The 23,714-nt window shown below is 40.5% G+C and overlaps 1 protein-coding gene across 2 annotated transcripts in view; it reads left to right on the plus strand.

Annotated features, from left to right (window-relative positions):
• Window positions 1–22,216: 22,216 nt before the first annotated feature.
• tafa5l (TAFA chemokine like family member 5, like) overlaps window positions 22,217–23,714 on the plus strand; it is a 69,272-nt gene continuing 67,774 nt past the window's right edge. Inside the window, exon 1 of one of the 2 annotated variants that reach the window (XM_033628018.2) lies at window positions 22,217–23,385. In XM_033628018.2, the coding sequence (XP_033483909.1) occupies window positions 23,289–23,385 (97 nt within the window). In that variant the 5' untranslated portion in view covers window positions 22,217–23,288. The remainder of the gene's footprint in view (window positions 23,386–23,714) is intronic. The other variant, XM_033628019.2, reaches the window with a different exon arrangement.

A 23,714-nucleotide genomic window follows, 5' to 3' on the forward strand; every position in this document is an offset into this window, starting at 1 on the left:
GGCCCTGTGTCCACATAGCGCCTTTTTCTGGGCGTCAGAAGAAGGCCAGCGTCTTTTTTCAATTGTTCCCAATGAGGAGAGAGCGTCCTAGGGTAAAGGCGCTGCACCCAGCGTCTTTTTTCCAGCAGCTCCTCCTTTTTTGTGCGGCCGCTCCGAGCGTTTTGAGTTGAAAATCTCTGAACTTTTCAGAGAGGCGCTGGTGTCGTCACCGGTGCTTTTTCCAGGCAACCAATCATATCGCGGAACTCGTCACCCTGGTAACCAGAAATAATGGAGGAGGAGCTGGTGCTGGCCGTGTCCGTCTATCCGGAGTTGTATGACATGACATGTCACACAGACATTACCATAACAGAGACAATAGATATATATATATATATATATGTATATATATATATAAGCCACATATGATAGCCTATATATATATATATATATGTATACATACATATAATAGTAGCTTAAGTCTTCACCGGTCTTAGTCTAAAGGTGTGTTCACACCGGACTTTTTATTTTTTTCGCTGTCGCTCGGTTCACCTCTTTGATATCGCTTCATTGCATAGTTGCAATCGCTCGTCAATGTGGCAGAAATCAACAGACTTGCTTTTTCGCTTTGATGACATCATTGAAGTGATCAGGGAATTTCGAGGCGGGGGGCGTTCTTGACTGTCATGACATGTCAGCTTCATTAAAAGTATAGCTGCAAATTAAAAGCAACAAAAACACACAGAGACAATACATCTGTGATCAGTAATTTAATTTTAACAATTTTTTCAATCTTCTCCAATTTCTTGTTTTATTTTATGGAAGTGATCAATGTAAGTGCACTTGTCCTAGAGCCGCCAAGACGGTTTTTATAATGCAAATAACTCTGTTTAGATAAAACCTACAAGCTTCTCTTCCTATGACTTTTCCTAAAAATGTGTCTTATATGTTTTCTGAAGCCTTAAAGTTACAAAAATGAAACACACTACACTTCTGAGCATTTATACCTCTGACCGCTACTAAAAATTATACATTTTGATACATACAGGTATAGGCTATATACATATTGCAAAACTCTGTAAAAGTACACCAAAGCATACATTTTCGTTTCCAAATATTTATTTGAAAACAAAACCATCCATATTGTCAGTAAAAAACCATTTTGTTAATAATAAAAACGAATGTAATCTCAACAGTGACCGCGCCAGCCAGCGGGACTGCGGCGCTTGGAGGGGTGCTGTAATCCTGGCGGTCCTAGTGTAAAGCACCATGGACAGCGCCAATGCATCTATAGCTTAGAGGCTCTGATGCCTGAGTCAGAGCATGTGAGCGGAGTTGGAGCTGCCTCAACCATAGGTTATTCGTAGGAAGAAAAATGGCTGCTGAAAAAACTGTCACTGTCAACTGCCTCCAAGCGCCACAACGATCTGCCAGACCATCATATATAACTTCATTGTTTATGCTGCCCGTGTGCTCAGAAGCACACAAAGAATGCATTTTTGAGTAATTCAAGGCAGGTCCAAGTGAAGTCACGAGGCAGGCAGGTGCCTTTACAACATTTGAAATGGACGCATCTATTGTATTGTATTGAGTAGGTTTGATGCAGGTTGAATGCAGCAGGTCCATATCATGTATATCTGGTGTATGAAATGACATCCAGTCAATGACTTTCTTCCTCTTCCTCTTCCCCATCTTGCTGTTCTTATACTGATAGAGCTAGAGTTACATTTGATAACTACTGTTTTCTTTTGTGACTTTTTTTTTTTTTGCTGTGGCTGCAAAGAATCTATTCCGGCCCGCAACAACAGAACATTACTAGTGGAAACACCATGCTGGTGTGCTGGTGTTTTCATCTTTGAAACTAGCATTTTACAGACATTACAAGCATTGCTGTCATCTTTCTTTGATTCCCATCCCTATTGATGTCTGGATACTTTGCCTCCAGTGATATGATACCAAACCAAGAGTTGTCTGTCATAAGCAGCTGTAGCTGTATATGGCCTATTGAGTTTAAAGTGAGGCTATGCAACTTCTAAAAGATGAAATAACACAATCTTCCTGGTACAAATGAAAACCTGAACTTGTATGCAATAGAAAAACACACTTGTTTGATTGAACAGACTGTAGCTTTACTTGGTCTGCTATGGTAGGTAGCTCATGGTGGCTTGTTTGCTTTATGGGAGAGAATAAAAAATAAACTCACTTGTTTCCAGTTATATGAGTGCCAGTTCGTGAACCTCTGAACCATATAAAGTATTTTTCTGAACAGTTCTTTACTATACTGATTAGCAGTTATTACTTTATCTTACTATACCATGCATACAGTATTGCTATGAGTTATGGGTAATGATCTGAGCAAAGTCTGGTGAAGTCTCCACCAAAGGGGACTCTTTACAACTCAGCAGGCAGCTCATTTCTGGCATGTCGACTTGGTCCGAGTCATCCCTTCCTGATTTGATGATCAGTGGATTTGAACAGCCCTCTGTGCTTGAGGATTTCTTGGGAATACACCCATCAAATTTGCAAATCCAGACATGCAGCCCTAATTCCAGTGTCACTGGTTATAAACTACAGCCCGGTATCCCTAGGAATTACATCCAAATAGGATGATTCTGCACCTCTCCTAACCCTTACCATGCCCCAACTGCACTATAGTTGCTATGAGCAACAAAACAAGAATTTGAAGAGGTTGGCAGTGGGAAAAAATGCCATTGAACATAACCTTTATTCTTTCAGAATCACTGAATATTGATGTTCTTCTCTGATGTCAGGGTTATTTCCATGAGTTTGTTTTTTTCACTTACTTTAATATGAGTAGTTGTTTTCTTACCTCCACCAAGGGTTATGTTTTTAGTTTACTTTGTTTTTGTTGGTTTGTCAGCATGCAGGATTCCAGAATACCTACAGGTCCAATTTTCCTGAAACTTGGTAAAAGTGTCTAACATGGGCCGAGTAGGAAGCCGTTAAATTTTGGAGCAGATACACAAATCATTTTTAGCTTTTGTTAACGGTGTGAGACAAGGAATTTGGCCTTGGCCCGTCCTCTCTCCAAGTATCCAGTTGAGTTTAGGAAAGGTGTGGACTTATGGAGCTACATTAGGGTCAAAAGTTTTGTACTTGAAAAAATTTAATTGAAACTGAAAATTCATGTGTTGATCTTGAATTTTGAAAAATACAACAATGTATTCAAAATAAAAATAAGTATATGAAACGTTTTTTCAGGTTAAATATAATTTTGATTCACTGTGGTAATTCTTTTGAATGAATAATTTATTTTCACTTTTCACTTCCATATATATTTTAACATTTGAGGTCTTATTTTTTTCAGTTGCATGTTTTATCTTTTCAGATTCAGATCTTATTTTTTACAGTTTCAAATCTTATTTTTTTCACTTTCAAATCTTTTTTTCACTTTCAGATCTTTTTTTTTCAGTTTCAAATCTGTTTTTTGAGTTTCAGAGTTTTGACCCTGATGTGGCGTGGGGGGCGTGGCATCAACTGAGAGGTGGCATCAGAGATATTGGATGAAGCGAGATCCCAACTCAGCTCACTTCCTGATTCAGTGACGTCAGCGCCACGCCCCCGTAGGAGACTTGCGGCAGCTCTGAATGTATTGTCGTCAATGAGGAAAATGAACGTGATCACAATTTATGGTCAATTCTTTCGCCCTGTAGTCACTAAAGTAAATATTGGGTTCATTTTCCACAAGCCACACATCTTCCCAATATTCTGACACTAAAGCTGCATTTTTCATCCGCACAGATCAAGAGAAAGTTAACTTTGTTTGAGCCCTGTCCGTCTCAGAAAACAAGTTCTCGCGAGATCTCGTGATCTTGATAAACAAGCGGTAAAATCCATAGATATACCGCACCCTGGCTTGTGGGATGCGTCAATACCGCCGCCATCTTGCCTAGGTGCTCTGACCGGTTCAGACCCATGTCAGACTAGGCAAAAATGCCACATTTTTGCTCTGCATTTGGGTGTACGAACGAAAGAAGTGTTAAAACCAAGCAGAAGGGAATAACATTCCACAGGTAAGAAGCTGTTTTACAATATTTTACTGTTACGAACATGTTTAATGAGATATATATCTCAAAAAGTGATCATTCTTTTAAGCTAATCAAGTAAAGTAACCGTCCTGATCTGGTCCTAATGCCAAATTAAGCTAACGCTATGTCACACAACTTAAAGAAAAAAGGTTAACATTTATATAATATTACTTATAAAATTATGATGCTTTGTCAAACAGCTATGTCGGTGTATGTGTTATTCCAAATTGTCAACTATCTGTTTCATGGCACCAACGTGACATAACGCAGTACAACGTTAGTAGTTAACTTGTGGCCTGAATTGTAACTACAAATTATGTGGAACTGCGTTTTTCTGACACACTTATTTTGTGTGTAATTTCCCAATAAACACAGATAGGAGACGGGCATGGGTAGCAGCAGTGAGGAGAAAGGACTTTGTCCTGAGTGAGTCATCTGCAGCTGTCACTTCAGACCTGAAGTGTCGCGACAGGACTGGGCAGACTCCTAAAAATAATACTAGCTACTGTACACTGTATTTTTTGTAAATATGACCTAATAATGTAAACAGTTCTGTGTCCAGGCTCCCATGAGCACTGTGGTGTTATACATATGAGATTAAAGCAAAAATTTTGTGTAAACATGCAGCTCTAAGTCATTTATTTTCACTTGTACAAAACCAACATTTGTTAATCAGAATCTACACTGCAGCTCGGCACAACCCTGCTGATATACTATTTTTTGCACATTGTGTGAAATGTGAATAAACATTTATAGTCAAAATTAATAATTAAATGACATCATGGTGGGCATTGTACATCTAGTAAGAAAAAAAGAATATCTATTACATGGGGAAAGTTTAGTTTAAATGTGTTGTATAACTATCAGTTACTTTATCTACATAAGATCAAATATTTTGGTATGAAAAGCTGCATTTTTTATTTAACCAAGTATCCTGTATCATAACTGTCTGACGATTGTAACAAACCAAACCGCATGAAAATCGGTTGAGAATTCAGCGAGCAATGATGATTTTAATCATAAATAATCTCCTGCCTCAATAGACATACATGCATTAAGCAGCGCGGCTCCACCTAGGCAAGATGGCGGCCGCGTTGACGTATCGCTCCAATGAGGAGCACCATTGAATGCGGCATCTACGTATATATATCTATGGGTAAAATCACAGTTACCTTACAAACAATTATTTACCACTACTAATAAATAAAAAACGCCCAAGCTTTGTGCAACAACAGGCTGCAATAATAGGAAGAATGTATTTTAATTCCAACTGCTTCTCGATCCGCATACACAGACATCCACAGAGCCTCTGTTCAACATGGTAGTGGGGAGGGGGGGGGTCGAGGGAGAACAGGCTCTGATTGGAGGGAGAGCTAACCACGCCCATTTAGGAGACAGGAAGAGTAACCGTTTTCTTAACATTGGATAAGCCTACAGTTGGGTATCTCCCTTCATCCAATATCTCTGGTGGCATCAACTGAGAAGGCACTGTCATGAGTGACAGTGCCTTCAGGGAACGTAGGAACTAAAAAAATTCTGACTCAACACTTATGTACACCATATTCATGTGATTGGCAGTGTAAAAATTGATGCCAGTGACAAACTTCCATTTAGAAATCTGTTTTAGACAGTACTGAGCACCACTTTGCGGTATAAGAGCGATAAATTATGCCAGATTTTGCAGACCAACAGCCACATTTTAAGTGCTGATATGTCCGATTTCCACATAGCACTGTGAACGCAGCGCACTGTCCGTTTTGCTTGCGATGATGGGGTCCGGTCGGTCGGGTCAATCTGCTGGAGCCCATACATCCAGCACACAGGTGAGAAATGTTAACTAACATAACAAGTATTAAGGGGTCGTTTTTGTTTTTGTAAGCACTTGGACTTGAGCCTTCTTGACTTGCCTACTTGACACCTTCCCCCAAGCCCAAAGATCAAAAAGTATGTTATTTAAAAAGTGTGCCATGACTCACTTCATCTCCCCTTATTTCGTGAATCAACTAACAGTAATGCTATTCATTCCCAGCAAGTCAAAACATTCCCAAGACTTACTTTGTTTTAACCAATCTGACAGCATCCAAACAAGTTACAGAAGAGAACCATGAACATTACAGAGCACCAATTGGAAAAATGGTACCAAAGATAATTTTTTTCGCACACAAAACCTTCATGATGGCAAAAGGTGTGTGTGTGAAATTTTGAATTATTGAATAGAATTGCATGCATTTTGGTGAAGAATGCATTGTGACTTGTTTCGGACTCAAAACTCAAAGTTTAGAACTTGGGTCTTGACTTGGAACTTGACTAGGGACTTGAGTGCAAAGACTTGAGACTAACTTTATATCTTATTCTATTCTAATTTATTGGATTTAGTTTTACCTTTATTTGTAAGTAGTTTTGTAGAGTTTATGTCTTTAATTTACCTATTAGTATTATCTTTTGCATTAATTATTGTCCATTTTTACCTTATAAGAAGTTCTTTGTAACTTGGTTTTTAAAAAGTGGTCTACCAATAAATTGAACTTATTATGAACACTGTTAAGACTGCACTGTTAAAACACATTATGGACATAAAAATATTTTATGTTGAATTAATCCAACAAAATGCACGAAACATTCGGCATCCTTCAGATGCCATACCTCTCCACATCAATGGACAGAGGAGCTACGACTTTGGCAAACGAAGGAGACTTAATGAACGAGCAGATAAAAAAGAGGAAGCGGTCCAAGGGGGAGGAGACCCTGGGAAAAAATTCCTTTTATTGCCTGCCATAGTTGATGTTACTGGTGTATCATAGCAGCGAGGCAAATTTAGGTTGGGAGCCACAAGGTGCAAAAGCAAAATCCCTGTTCATCACTGACATTTCCAGCAGAATTAACTCTGACAGAAAAACTTTTCGCATGCACCCGTGTGAATCCTCTCCTCCCAGTGCTGGTGGGAGAGGCCCAGTACAAGAACAATAGATCCTTGGCAGCGTGCCTAGTTTAGCCTTTGAAAGTCTTTGACTGAACAGTTCCTCTCAGCACTGACGATATGCTGTATGAGGATGCGAAGGCTTGATCCAGACTATAGAGGAAAGTGCTCCATCAAGAGGAGGTCCTTCAGTTTGTTTGGCAGCTAGTTCATTAATTCCACTTAGTATGAAGAGAAAGAGGAAGGAGCTGCACATCCATGACTGAAAAAGAGAGAAAATATTTTTCTGGAATTCATTACACCATGCTGTGTTCAACAAAAAGAAACACAAGCAGAAAAAGGTTTGGACATGACATCGATATCCATCAGAGACTGTTTTGCTCCACAGGGCTACAATTTGAGCCATGTTCCTCAGCAGAGCTTTTTGGCGGCAGTGAGAATATATATATATATGTGAGGTAGTTTAGATGTGTACGCCTGAATGATATACAGAAAACCAGGACCATAACATGACTTTTCAGCTCAATCATCTGCAGCAGCACAAAGAACCATTTAGACAGCGAGGCTACAGAGAAATCCAGACATGTTTTTTCACCATCAGTTATTTTTAGGCATACTATCACCACAAGTGGTACTTAGCAAAATGCTGGCAAAGTTTCTAGTGGGATTGAAAGTCCCACCTAGGAGGATTTAATTAGCGCTTTGAATGAATAACATTTCACCCATTTCTCTCTCTGTCCTTGGTAATCAGTTCTGGGCCATTAATGAGAGGATGACTATCGACTGGCGGAGCAGGCTGCTGATAATTGAATGTGTAGAGGCCATTAAACATTCCTAATCAAAAACAAACACTCCAAAGCCACAGTTCCTGCAGAACAATAAGATGCAACAACAATGAAAGCATGTTTGTTGGAAACTAAAAAAAAAGAAATGAAAACAAGCTCTGTATCTATCCTCGTCTACAGGGTTGGTCTTTGTTTTTTTATTGGGCTATCAGCGCCAACAGTTCAGAATTTGACAGGCCAGAAAATAGGCTGAATTTCTTGGGGCATGGCACCATATTGAATTTCCCAAGTTTGTGTTTTGATCCAAACAGCTGAGAGGGGACAGACAAGAAAAACACTTTGTAATTGAAATGTTCTCAGAGGCTCCATTCCACATGCAAACAGGTCAGTAAATCACTAGTAGTGGCTATAGTGTAGTGTTGGAAACCACTGCCCTCCTATTGACTTGGCACTATTGATCTGACTCCAGCATCACTGCAACTCATATGAAGTTGGTAGTTCAATATTACTGGTTAACAGACCCAACCCTGTATGGCCTCTGCTTGAGCCTTGTACAGTGATGTATGTGTAATAATGTAGTTTATGTTGAGTTGAAATGGAACCTGTGAAATTAATTGTGTATGTTCTTGTGATTTTAACGGTCCAGTGTGTAGGATTTAGGGGGATACATTGGCAGAAATGGAATATAATATAATAAGTATGTTTTTTTGTGTATAATCACCTGAAAATAAGAAATGTTGTGTTATTGTTACCTTAGATTGAGCCGTTTATATTTTCTACATAGAGAGCGGATCCTCGGCCACAGACTGCTATATTCCTACAGTAGCCCAGAACAGACAAACCAAACACTGGCTCTAAATAGGGCCATTTGCATTTGTCCCATCAGCCCCTATAGTAAGCAACCCCTCCATGATGAGCCCAACATGTAATGTGGGAGGTGAAGGTAAAGAGAGCAAGCAGCATGGGCTAGTAAGCAGAAGCTCCAGGATAGCTGATTAGCAGGTCTGCCAGGTGTCCACAGCGTTATATTCTCTCACCATACATGAGAAGCAAGACACAGACAATATAACCTGCACCTAACTCGCTGTCCTCTGTAATGAGGGTCTTCTCATGTAGATGTCGGCCAGACTAGTTTAGTGACACCGTGTGTTCAACTCTAAAATCTAGTATATCACAACAAAACAAAACGAAGGCACCACTTTGTGGAGCTATTTGGCTTTTCAGTAATAGCACAAATCTGGCTGTTGCAAACTGCATCAGGAAAACTCTGTTTTTTTTAGTGTGAAACTGCTTTATTGTGTTTTTCCTCTGTCATTCACCAGGTCAATTTGTATTGGAGAGGAAGAGACCTATATGGATAATTCACCTCCTGGTATAAACCTCCTATATGTCTGGATCTTAAGTTGTCAGAGAAAAAGGTGAGCAAACATTAGGGCATGTGTCCACATAGCATTTTGTTCTCAGCATTGTCTTGCAATTGTTCCCAATGAGGAGAGAGTGTATGGGGTTGCATGCAGCTGCCTGGAGAAAAACTGTTGCACCCAGCGTTGTTTTTTTTTAGAGTGCTCCGCCTTTTTTGTGGTGTTCCTCCTACTTTTCAGAAAGGTGCTGGTGATGTCACTGCTGCTTCTTTAGCTAGGCTAAAGAAAAGCTCTTTTTCTTGGAACAGATTGGCCAGCAGACACTTGATGTTGCTGGTGAGGATTTTGCTTTTATCACCGTTAGCTTTGTAAGCGTGTTGTTAACTGTGTATCGTCAGCTCTCTATTAATGTAGTTGGTGTCAAGATATTATTGTCATAAAAACATACCCACACACAGCAGGTCGTTAAAAAAAAAAAAAAAAAGCACTGGGAGCGCTTTTTTTTATTAGGTGCTGGGATCAAGCGCTCCCCAGTGCCCTGCGACCACTTTTCTGCTTAAGAAAAATGCTAAGTGGACAGAGGCCCTTAGCAGGTGCTGGGTTAGCAGCTCGTCCGCGACAAGCTGAACTGCATCGATTTGTGGCATGAAACTGCTTTATTCAGTGTTTTTACCAGTTCTAATCATCTGGGCTCTTTGTTTGGAGAGGAAGAGACCTCTGTGGAAAGCTAAAAACCTCCCGGACAATGAACACTGAAGGAGTCCTAACTGGGAGCTCATGCTTGGCACATGTTTCAGCTGGTTGGAATTTGTTATCCTCACTGCTAGATGCCACTGAATCCTACAACTGCTCCTTTAATGTCTTTAAGTGTTCTTTGCTGTCATGTTTGTGCTAATCCCAGAGATGGCCTATTAGTATATGGGCATATCGATCAAACAGTTTGGATACTGTGACATTGTTTTGTTGATGAGCTGAGAGTCCCCACAGTTGTCAGACAGCTGTTACATAACTTTATATTGTTGTTAACCATCATGTCTAATTGATTCATCACATGTATAATTGATAATCCAGTGTTTATTATTGTTATTCCCACATTACTCATGCTACAATAAATATTTTGGTGCGTGCAAATTTTATACGCTAATCTTTAAAGACCAATTAGGTTTTTATGGTGTGCTGAGAAGGTTATTGGTACGTACAGACACGTGAATGCTGCAGCAGACTGGTGCTTTCCTGATGTTAACCAGTGGTCGTCCATAGGAAGAAGCTATGAACACAGAAAAGTCTTCAGTGCGAATCATTATGAGGAGCACGTTGCATCTTCAGTAATTGCGTGAGGGACCTTGCTGTTGCACTTGAATTTGTTTGTGTTGTTCTTTCAAGGTCCGCTGCGCCTCAAAAGGACAGACGCTCCTTTGCCTTTCTGCGGCGGCTTGTCAACATGACTCTCTGTCCAGCAGAGCAGAAAAAGGGGTCCAGTCCATGTCCCGTCTGACTGGCATGTCGCTCACATTCTCCGGATGGAAGGAGTGAGAGGGGAGTTAAGCTTGTAAAAACCAAGCAGACACCCGTGTGGAACATGGAGAGTTATTTCAGAGGCTAACGGCTGCAGCGACCATCCGCAGGTCAAGCCTGTATAATACTGGTGGGGTTCTGAGGGCTCACCTGCTTTGGGAATTTTGATCAGTTTTAGATACAGAAACACAGCTGGAAGCCTTTTATGTGTATGCAGGTGTTACACAGTGAGCACTGCAAAAGATTACGAACATGACACTGATTTTAGTCAATATCCCGTTCTTTTTTAATTTACATAACCTGAGCTTAGGTTTATAAATCTGGATATAAAAAAACAGTTTATTTTAGAATTTAGCGTATTTATGCTGAGTTTTATGTAGAAGTTTTGTTCATACTGTTGCTGAATCTTACTGTGTGTTCACAAAGAATGCAAGGTGAATTTTAGAGACAGCGTGATTGCATACAAAGTCAATGGAGAAATATGATAAGACATTAAATGTTTCAACTTGAATGAAAACCCTGTGCCCGAGGCTTTGTCGATCTGCAACAGAAACGTGCAGATGAGAGGGAAGAGGTGAGAGACTGGAGGGAAATGACAGGGAGTTTTCAGTTTCAGTTCAGTTTTGAGTTCAGTTAGAGGATGAGCTGTGCACAAACACACAGTGACATAAACACAGCCAACGCATCTGTTTTTACCCAGTTTACATTGGCAGTTCGGGGTGAATCAACTCGGACTGCGCAAATGTTCCAGTGGTCAAATTGTGTTAAGGAAAAATCCACTTTGCTGTTTGTCTGAATACACCCTCAGATGTTTAAAGTTGCTTGAGGCAGCACAGTGGTGCAGTGGTTAGCACTGTTGCCTCACAGCACGAGGTTCCTGATTCGAACCCAGGGTGTTCCTTCCCTTCTGTGTGGAGTTTGCATGTTTTCTGGCTTCCTCCCACAGTCCAAAGACATGCAGGTTAACTGGTGACTCTAAATTGCCCGTAGGTGTGAATGGTTGTCTGTCTCTATGTGTCAGCCCTGTGATAGCTGGGCAACCTGTCAGAGATGTAGGAGATACTCAAGCAAAAACCGTTGGTTTGAGTATTGAAGACTCATTTCCTGTTGACTTGTAAAGCGTCTCTGAAAAGCTTGTAGCTTAATGCTAATTCTTTGCAGAAGATGACGACAGCAACAGTGGAGTGTTTTAGTTGCTCTAAATGGCCTTGGTGATGGAGTCGACATTGAAGGGGGGACCAAATCTGCTGGGGGGTCTTTTCCTATTAGCCTATATTCTATAATATTTAGCAGAAGCAAGTACAGCTTTACAGTACTACCTTACAAAGGGAATCCACAGTAACTACAATTTTTGTTTGAAATTGAGCTTTAAATTAAACCTTTGAATATCTGTTTTATGTTGTGACAACATTTCCTGGTTAAGTCTTGATCTGTTGTTGTTTGTTGAAAATAGAGAGTAAAAATTGTAGTAACTACAAAATCCAGCAAAAACCTCAGGCTAACTGCAGTAAATGTAGTTATTGCATACTGCTTTAGGTGGGCCCAGAAAAAATTAGTAAGTGTATCATGTTGAATGGTATTTGTGAGAAATAGGATGATGTCAACAATAGAGAATCAATGATGTGACAATGATTATAGCACGATCCTCAATGAAGAGGATGTCAAGTAATCTTAATTTGTTCTTTACTTATGAAGGGACTGTTCTTTACTTATGAAGGGGTGGCTGGTTGATTTTTTATTTTATTTATTTATTTTATTTTGATCCCCCCCTATGTTAATCACTTATTGATGCTGTTTTTGAAGTATGAATAAGTCAATAAGTAATTTATTCCTTTGAAATATCATTGATATTTTATAGAAAAGTGATTTATCTTTTTATAAATGACAAAAGGCACATCTGTCTCATTTTCGCTATGGTATCGTGATACTACTCAGAACCATGATATTTTCACTGGTATCGTACCGTGGGTCCCAATTTTGGTACCGTGACAACACTAATCTGGAGCGGGTTTGCTTGCAAAACTAATGAAAAACTAAACAATGGTATTCGGCACTCGGTATTCGGCCAAGCGTTTAATTTTATTCGGCTTCCGCTTCGGCCACAAATTTTCATTTCGGTGCATCCCTAACTGGTTCTGTTGCTAATGCTAATGACGCTGGTTGCTACGAGTGACCCCAAGATGGCGACTTCTGGTTCGATGATGTAACGTGAAAACCCTCTATAGAGCAACTGCTTCTGCTGGGTTATGGCAACACAACTTGGACAAACCTTAAGCAGAACTGCAGTACACCATAATACTACAATACTGCAGTGTGGGTTGCCTGTTGTAGCGTAGCAGTTTTTTTATTCATATTTTTATTTATCAGTACATTAGGTGAGGGGAAGGGGCATTTTGAGCATATTATAATATTGGGCAATATTATAATTATTTGGCTCTGGCAGATGCGTCTGGTCCAACTCCACTTTGGACAGATTTCCAGCGTCTGAGAAGTGCCAATCCAATAACAACTGTTTATCTAATATAAGGTGTGTTTGAGAAGAAGAAGAAGGTAAAAAGGAGTGCCATTTAGGCATTTTTGAAAACAACCAAGATGGCTGAAGCTGATGTGGAACTTTCTGTTGAAGCATCGATATATAATGACGGTATGCATGATATTTTTTGGCTTAAATGAGAACAATCAATTACATAAGAAAGATGAGTTTGCCGTAATTTCGATCAGGTCCGGTCCTTATGTGCTGAGACTGACTGGTGCTACTGTGATGTGACTGACAACATCAGGCGGATCAAGTCACTGGTCGCTCATTACTGTGTCATATGTTAATACCATCCCTCGGAAATGGATAATGAATGAATCAAAGATTCCAGACTAATTTGCACTTGCAGTTTGGTCTGGTGATGTCAGGCCTTTAAGCGGGGATAAGACTTTTATCTCTGACTTTTGCAAAAATATGACTGCTTTTGTCACTGGCATGGTTATCTTATTACCCTTCGGTAATTGGTTGAGAATGACAAGAAAAATAGCAAATGAAAGCTGTGTGGATCCTTCTTCACACAGCTTCCATTGAGCCAACTTCAGCAAAACTAACAGTGTTTGAATATTAATTGTGAGCATACAGAGGCACAGTGAAGAAATACATAATGCTGCAGGAGTGGGTTGATATGTTTCTATGGCATTTTGATCTTTTTTTCACTATAAAGTCAACAATGGAAATACAACAGCTGTGAATCTAAGCAGAAAACAGCTGTGGTTCTCCGCAGATGAGTTCCACAAACTTATCAGAGTCACCTTTCAAACATACTGGTGGTGAGTGCTTGTTACTCAAAGTAATACTCCATAGAAGATCTTTGAAGTTCCTAAAATCAAACTTTAAAGTGATGACTAAGCAGTAGTTACAGCAGTGGCAGTAACTGCCCACAGTTTCAGTATATTGCAGAAGAAAGGACCATTTGAACAGATGCTTTGAGGCTCCATGCTCAGCTCCAGCATGTAAGAAAAGCCTGTGAACAGCCGGTGACTGGAAAATGTGAATTGGAGTTGTGGGTCCACATTACTGTGGCCTGTCATGGTTTGATATAAGCTAACAAATCACATTCCTGAAATGCCTGCGTATCCTAATGCTCATGCTCATATGTTTGGGGTGTCCTAATTTGCTTTTCTTTCCCCCCAATGATTTGACAAATGTTGCAAATTAACTGTAACAAATTCCCCACCTGTTCCAGTAAAACTGTGTTTATGTGAAAACTAGTGAACAGGCATAATTAACAAAAACAACAAATTAGCTGCAATATGCAAAGGTAGCTTGTGGACAGTGAAAATATGAACAAGATTTGTACTTTGAGTTTAAATTCTACGTTTCTAGATTTGGGTCCAAACAACTGTATCCATGCTGATGTGCCCTTGAGCAAGACACTGAATCCATCCATGACTGATATTTTGTAGTTGACCCAGCATCCCTCTCTGAAGTCCATATATCTAAACTTAAGCTACAACCACACACATACACATATCAACTCTGCCTACAACAGCAAATGTTTCTGCTTACCTGTCAGCTGTGGAAACAGTAGGCATTTCATGTTCTATAATACACAGCAGCTGAGCAACGGCTTTGTGGTGGAAAAGAGGAGAAATAAATATTGTATGACCAAAACAACTAATAAAATACAACATTGTGGGTTATGTGCAAACATGTAGCTTCTGGTCTTCGTATGTAATACACTCCTCTTCTCTCTCTACAACCCCCTGCTTTGCTATTTATCTCTTTAAATTATGAAGTACCTCCAACCAAAGTGAACAGTCCACCTTTTTATCATTTTTATAATGTTATATGGTGCATTAAACTCACTCAGGGGCAACAGGTTAAAATTAGCAATGTGCTCTAACTGGTACAGTACATTTATTTTCAACCCATTTGCCAGAATAAATGTTGACATTGAATATTTCTGCAAACCATATGTTACATTATTATGTCATTATAAAGCTAGGAATCTCTGTTTATTTGTGTGTGTGTGTGTGTGTGTGTGTGTGTGTGTGTCTCCTTTGCATATTATAAATCCCATTCATCTGGTCTAATTCAAACTTGGCGGGTGTATTGCTGGTGACTCAAGGATGTGCAGTGTCCAGTATGATGTGGTTTGGGTTTAATATAAACATGACAAACTTTGAATTAACAAGATAACAGCACTCGCATAAGCTTTCACAATCTTGAAACCTAATTTTATGTACTTGGTGATATTTTTAATCATTCAGATTTGGCTGGGTGGTTAATAACATTTTTCCGTGGTGTGATAAACTCAGAATACATATTAATTTTTGCTATTTTTGCTCATTGTTTGTTGGTTTTGCTCAGAGGCCTGCAGCCTGGCAGGTGTCTTGCCTAGGTGTCACCCCATCCACCATTCCCTTCACCCCCAGATAAAAAAGTCAGCTATGCCACTTTAGAAACATTGCAGGAATTCACATAGTTAACATTTAAAGAGTTTGAAACACCAGATTTTTTTCTGGCAACTGGGTTGTTGTTGTACACTGTCACTGCTGTAAATACACCAATAAAAACAATGAAGGAAAAAAAAGTTCCAAGTGTCACAACACATACTACTCAAGGCTTGTCCGTCATCTGCTCTGGCTTGGATTGCACCTGATTTGTACTTTGGGCAAAAGCACCTGAAAAAATAATAAATGAAAATGTAATCAGGTCACAGAAACACTTGGTCCCCTGCTCTGTTGTTTGTTGTTTTTTAATTTACATGTGAAGGTTTTCAGTCCCTTGTTGTCACATGAGAACTCCCTCTGAACTGATGTCAGCAAACTTCCGTCTTTATTGTTCCATCTGTTCTGAGTGCTGCTGCTTGAAACAACCTCACTTTGTAGTGTTTCCTCATACAAATTAGCTTTGGCTTCAACAGTCTGTTATGACATCTTCATTATGATGTCTGCATATAGCCTAGGTATGTTCTACTCATTTTGCTCACCAAATTTGAAAGCATAGACAGATAATTTCAAATGCCATCCCTAATTGTGACACATCAAAATTGCTGGCCCTGCAGGATCACACACATAATATAATTTCACAAACAAGGCTTTTTTCAAAGTAGACATTTTGACTTAGTAGGAAAGGCACAGGTGTCACTAATAACACTAACACACTAATAAATTATGACAGTGTGACAATGACCCAGCATGAACAGTACCAGGACTACAACTGAAGCAGCTAAGTGGAATTCAGTCATTATTTATTTAATTATTTTTACCTTTTGATAGTGTGGCATGTCAAAATTCAAAAGTGTAACTAAATTGCATTATAACCAAAAATGCTTCAACAAACAAGCAGACTGATAAAATAGCACAGCATGAGTTAATAAGCAAGCCGTTGATCGATGGAACAACTGTGTAGGCAGCCAATCACACAAGTGAACAGCACAGTGCACAAAGCTTTATTAAAAGAGCATAGCACGCAAACCAATATCTTTTACTTAAAGCTGGGGTATGCCATTACCTGGAAAGGGGAAAAAAGCATAATTTCTAAATGCACCATCCTCCTGCTGTTTCCCCCTCTTTGTCCTAATCCCTTCCCACCTGACAATCAGGCATCGTTCCATATAGTTACAGAGTGTCTCCCATACATTGTTTTAATTAATATTACTTTTTTGCAAAGCTATTTACCTCTATTCATCAGAATACAAATGAGACTACAATTAGCTAGCTACCACACCCTGTGGTCCCTCTGCCTCACTTCCTGCCTCTTTAGACCGCTTTGCCAGTGGGAGGACAGACCGTGGTTTCATGGACGTGCCTTTGGTCAACGGCTGTAGTATGTTGAATTCATCAGTTACAGTGAGCTGGTGGCTAGTGGCAGCACTGGATCTAACCTGTGTAACTGCAACGACAGAGCTAAGGAGTCTCTCCCAGTCCAGCCCATTCCTATGGCGTGGGCTTGATTTGGGTTGTTGTGGCTGCTGACTGGGAATCTGTCTCTGGGGCTGCTGCCTGCCCCCCTGTGGCTAGGCTGCCTATTGCGTTGGGAAGTGAGGCAGAGGACACACTGTGACTTGAGGTTCTACCTAGATACATAAACATAAAGATGAACTTGAAGTAACTGCAGCCATGGATCTTGGCTCCAGTTAGCAGAAGGCTAAACTACTGTATTAGCAACTGTATCTCTCCATCCGCGAAACATTGCTCATATTGACATGTTTTATTGGGTATAAGACTTTTTTTGATAAGTCAAGTCTTCCTTTTTAGGCTGCTTTGTAGTATAGGCAGTTGTTGCCAATGCTGGAATACCAACTTTCTCTACAGAATTTTCCACCATCGTATCAGGATTTTCACTACAGGGATGTGCGTGTGCATCTGAAACTGTAGAACAGCCAATAGGAACGCCTCCTCTTTGAAATGACCTGTGATTGGCCAAAGTCTCCTGTCACAGACTAGATCTTCTAAAGCCCGCAAACAGGGCAGAGACACAGGGTTCTAGTGATAAGAGACAACACTACCTTGTGTCATACTCAGAGCTGAATGGCCACCATTTTGGGCTGATTAATAATATGTAAAATATGCTGCCTCTACTTATGAGAGGGGATTAATCTGTTTAAAACTGCTGGTAAACAACGACCATGGTTGTCATTTAATCTAAAGGTTTTCCCTTCTCTTTCTTTAACTGCTTGTAACCACACTAGTTACATACTGCTCTGTCTTTGCAATCAATTCAACAATACCTTGTAAACCAATCCTGCTTTATTCATAGCCAGGAATATTTTGTAAAAAAAAAAAAAAATTAAAAATTAAAAAAAATCAGAAATAAATGTATTCATTTCAAACTACAAAAAAGAGAGAGTGAAAGAAATTAAGTCATAAAAAACTATCACCAGAGAGATTCATGAACATATACAGTGATAATTTACACCTGTTAGAGTCATCACATAGAAATAAAAAGACCATTAAAAGATAAGGGAGATAAGGGTGTTACATGAATTCATACTCAATGCTTAAAACTGAACTACTGGTGGCTGATTTTCAGAATTTTTCTGTTGTTCTTTTGGTTTTGAGATCAGTAAGTGAAGTTGTTCTCCACTCCCTTTCCATGCTAAATTATTATTATTAGATAACAAAGGGGTCCGGTGTATGAAACACAGTAAAGGCCAATTTGGTACAATACTGTATAGGCGAATTTATTGGAGTGTCTCCAGAGACCGAAAATACAAGCTTAACATGCCGACATGAAGAAAAAACACCCACATACAATCAGACAGGCTTCAAGACATCATTTAGACAGGCTGTCTACAGCAGCAGAGCAAAATGCTTTTACAACACATAGATACCGTATTTTTCCAAATAGTAGCCCCTGCGTTTATTTCACAAAATCGATTTTGACCCCAGGCATTTAAAAGAACCAGGGGCTATTTGCTCAAGGCTTTTTTTTTTTTTTTTGCACCGACCTGCACCAGGCCGTTATTTGGTTACAGTTCCTGTCCAGTATGTTTTTTAGTGCAAAAATACTGTATAATGTAGGGGTGAGTTCATGTACAAAAATCTCTAAGCATTTAGAGTGGGTCATTTTTTTCGTGTACACGGGTTTCACCGCTGGGTGGTGCTATTGCATTATACCAGTAAAGCCCCAGTTACCTGAATACCAACCTCACGGGCCATTTAACCAACAGTTACAGGCCGCCACACTGAAATATCGCCATCCCGACAGTCTGCCATCCCGAATTCTGGTCCCTGAGTCCTGACAGTAAGCTATGGCGAGCCTGTAGAAGCTGTATTCCCCATGCATGTCGGCGATTTTCACCGGGGACGCACGTGAGTAATTCAGGCTGACATTACCTGTTTTTCAACGAACTCTTCTGGTAATTTTATTAAAAGGCATGGCATATAGATCCACAGTAACTTATTATTATTATTATTATTATTATTATTATTATCATTGGGTCTTATAAGAGTGAGCTACAATGAGTACCGGCCATCAAATCACATCATCTGCGGTGAGAGGACACGGAATTGTGTGCGCTTTTACGCACGCGGGTCAAGGCGATCACCACCGACCCATGCCTAAAAGCGCAAACAGTCCCTGAAGGAGGGACAGCCATGAGGCAATGAATGAGGAAATAATCGCCCGGGCGTTTAATCGGACCGGCGTTTAATACGCAAAATGGGGTAAAACCCCCAGCGGCTATTAGGTGCCCGACTATTTGGAAATATACTGTAACTCACATAACTCATAACTCGCGGAGGAGCGAAGTGGCGAACAATTTGATTCAATAACACTCGTATTCACTAACACTCGTAATCACTGATGAGCATATTATTAACCTATTTAAGTGCAATACAATGAAAACAACCACCCAGTGCGCCTCGAGTAAGATGACTACAGAACCTCTCTCTTTTTTTTTCTCGCGATTCCAAGGTATGGCAGCTGCCGTACCTCGCCATACCTAAATGACGCCTATGATCTTATAGATGGATTTGATTAAATTTTGTTTACTAAAAATCACCAAGCTCTCATGGTATTTTATAGGTGCAAAAGATACATATAATTCATACTGTTCAATCAAAGTTTTGATAGGCTATTTTATTTTGTAATGCAGTCCATTTTATGGTTTGAAGAGATCGGAGCTGGAGATGATTATTTCAATACAAACTGATGGCGAAGTTTACATTAAAGCCTATAGTTTATTGAAGGACTTTGGTGAAATATATGTAGCCTGTATTCCATCTTTTTGTTAGTAATTAGCGTTGGGATTGCTGGGAAACCTATGGAAGGTCAGCTCTGGATTCTTACTCTTATAATTTGAGCCATTAATTGAAGGAAACAGCTTGTGACATCATCGATGCTATATGCTTTTACTTTGATTTTGATTGGAGCAGCATTGCGACCACACTATGCGTGTCCTCTTGTAGCTGTTGTGCAAAAAGAAAATAGTATCATCTCTCTTGTTATTGTAACCTCTTTGGCCAGAAGGAGATGTAGAAGTCTAGCTTTTTCTCAGTCCAATTGAATTACAATATGCTCAAAGGTTTGTGTGGAATTTTTGCTCAATGAAGCCAAAATAAAACTTCCTACCCCAGCTTTAGGTAGAACAGCCACACATCAGTGTAAAAATATTCCATACAGTTGTTTATTACATATCCAACAGTTCCAGAGCAACATTATTAGTTTTGGGTCATGTTTTCACCTGATCAGTGTAATCCGATATTCACTCTCCTTATGGCTGTTTTGGTCTCCACCAGTACCTCAGAATAATGTCTGTTTTTCTATCAGCTAATTAATGCTAACCAGATCCATTCTGCAAATCTGTGGGTTCATTATGAGATACGATGTTAATATAAAATTGACTGTAGCTACTTTAAGTAGAAGTACAGAAGTTTATGCAGTAAAAATGACTCTTTTAAAAGTAACAAAAGCACAGTGACTCTGATCTCAGGTGATTATAAACTGATGAAAACATAGTTATGAATATCACATACCATTTCTTCCAACAGATGCCCCTAAATCCTACACACTGTACCATTAAAGTCATTTATTATATTGCTGGATTTCTACTTTTAAATATTTAATACTTTTGCATAGTTGAATCTATAGCCGTGCTATTTTACAAATTGATCTTGGCATTCTGTTAACTAAAACTGTCAGATAAATGTACCAAGAAGAATAAAGTAGCGTAGTATAAAATGGAAATAGGCTACTCAAATTATGTACCCAACAGCCTAATTATAATTAATTACTTGAGCAAATATAGCCCACTTATTTACTTTCCACCACTTCCATAAACACTAACAGTGGCAAAGATGGCTGACAATTAACAGTATAACATAATAACAAAATTAAATGTTGAGCACAGCCCTTTTAAAGTGCACACACTGCCATTACTATTATTACAATCCACACATGCCCAAATGCAATTACAAACAAGTCTGTATATTATTGGTAAACATGAAAATAAATATGATGGGTAAAAAATAAACTAGCAGAATTTTTACAACCCTGTCACTCACAGTGATGGATTATGATTAATTACACTGCAACCCCCTGCTGGGACATCACTGTGACTGACTGAAACATGGTTCTCGACTATAGCCGGCTGAGCCAGGCTGCAGACGAGAGGAGAAAACAAGTCTCAGCAGCCGAATTCTCTCTGTAGTTCTGCCGCCATCGCCCAGGTAGAGGAAGCTGCTGCAGCTGGTTACAGTAATGCAGTAGAGATCAGCAGGTCTTAGGCCATAGGGTGGAAAATTGGCAAAGTATCTCTTTAATCCTCAACAAATGCACAGTCTGTGCAGTGTGAGGCCCAGTCATTTTTCATATATTACAGTGATGATGTGACAGGCCTCGGCCCGGGCCAATACGTCATCATAAAAGCCATTCAGTGAAAGGCTGATAGCACAGCAGCGCACAGGGGGAACTTCTCCATCTGCTAATAAAGTGCACATTCACTGGTCATGGAATTTAGTGTATGTGTGTGTGAGGGGGGGTTGAGTTATAGTAATGGTCCTCAAGTGGCAAGGGAGACTTAAATGGTGCTCTTTCAGAAGATAGACTAGCATCTGTAAGCCTTTGCCTCTCACACACACACACACACACACACACACTGGAGGAAGCATGCACCACTGTGTGTGCATGCACACTTGAGACTCTATATGATATTAGGCAGTATATAAAAATGTAACTTCTGCTCTAAAGAGCTCCAAGGCACAACACATGTTTTACCACCAGTTCTGTGAAGGAATGGACCTCACATTTTCCCAGAATGCCAGTGCGCTAAATGTTAACCGTAGTCCTCAGACCATGCAGCCCTCAAGGGCGTTTTCTACCTATGAAAGAGGGCATTAAAAAAATGGAGAAAAGTAACATGTCAGAATGTGGGGGAGGCTGGGGCTGCTTTGTGTCTCCCTGTGGACTGAGATGGGACATGTTACTGTGTATAAATAAGCATCATCATCATCTACAGTTTGGGATTTATGGCCTGGGAGCTCAAAGTTTTTTACTCACTTTGCAGGAGGAATTGGGGCACTGTGTGTATGTATATGTGTATGTGAGAGAGTGTGTGTGGGAGAAAGAGAGGGAGAGAGAAAGAGAGAGAGAGCAGATGGAAACATTGTAACTCAAGGCAACTCAGGGTGCAGCAGCAGCAGCAGCGGCGGGAGCAGCAGCAGCGTTTCTTTCCATGGATTGAAGGGAGGAAATCCTCTTCTCCGGCGTCGCCTGCATGCAAATGGAGCCGAGCGGGACAGAATAAGGCTGGGTTAACACACTCATCTGTAACCAACACTTGACTTTGCGAGGAGGGGGAGCTTTTTCCTCGAGGCACCACCGCTGACGAATTTCCCAGAGCCTCCACAAAGGCTCATACAGGTGACAAGTGTGTCCAACTTCGCCGCACCGCCCGCATTGACGCGCTCGGAGTGCGTTTTGTCCAGCGGCGGTGCGCTGCGTGAGACCCGCCGCTCTTGTTTTGACGTGACATTTCGCTTGAGCTGCAGCGCATATGTGTCCACATATGACGCATTTGCGCCTTCAGCTGTTTTTTTCCAAAGCCGGGGTCTGGACGCTGGAGTGTTGCGTTTTTTCGGACAAGTTTTCCCGTTCTGATTGGTATGTTCGTCATGTCCGCCTGGGTTAACTTGCGCGTTTCTCTGTAGAGTCACACAGAGCCGCGCTCGGTGCAGAAGTTGGTTGGGAATAATAATAACAACAGTGCGGAGCGCAGAGGAGGAAAAAAGAAGAGGTGACAGCGGCGTTCAGGGGGATGTTGAGCGGCAGAATTTACTACCAGCATCATCAGCATCTCCGTGTGATGGGACTAGCGGCTGCTCACTCCTCTTCATCTACATACTAACAGTTTTTGCAGAAGCCTGCCAGTGAATTTCAGCTCCTGAAACCACAGCTGCGTAAACTTGGCCAGATCTGGTGACATTGTACCCTCTGTCTGCGTGTGTGTGCGTGTGTGTGTGTGTGCATGTGTGTGTGTGTGCGCTGAGCAGCCTGGATGGATATGCGGCTCACCGAGGGAATTTGAAAGGCAAGGGGGGATTACTATCAGTCCCTTTCCTATTATAACCTCAAAATGGATGCCGACGACAGGCTGTGGAGACGCCACTGGATTAGCCACTCTCCCGCAGATCTGCTTGACATCTGAGCGGCACGAACGTTCAAAGTTTGGATAATCTAAAAGGCTGAAGGTGCAGGATGCAGTCTGGAGTGAAGACGCTCTCCGCAGGTGGAGGTGCGTCACTCTGCTGCCTGCTGCTCCTCTGGCTCATCTACTCCCATCTGCTCAGAGAGGGTAAGGACACTTCGAGCTTGTTTATCACTTTGTCAGCAGCACCATTGTCTCTGAGGGCTTCTTATTGGGATGCAGCTGCACATGGTGTGGTCAGATCCTGTGATCCGGAGGAAAAATGCCTATAATGTCCAATAAAACCTCCCTGCAGGGACTTGTAATGTGTCTGTGCTCACCACCAGTCAATTTATGGTGACCTTGTTGCACCTCATGGCATATTTGTAATAAGATTTGGTATCTCTATAATAATATTCCTGTAGTGAGTGTATGATATTGAACAGCTAGTGTACAGTGACAATACTGGACATGACACAATATTTATTTTGTATTGT

This window comes from Epinephelus lanceolatus, chromosome 8 (genome assembly GCF_041903045.1).
Source record: "Epinephelus lanceolatus isolate andai-2023 chromosome 8, ASM4190304v1, whole genome shotgun sequence".
NCBI lineage: Eukaryota > Metazoa > Chordata > Actinopteri > Perciformes > Serranidae > Epinephelus > Epinephelus lanceolatus.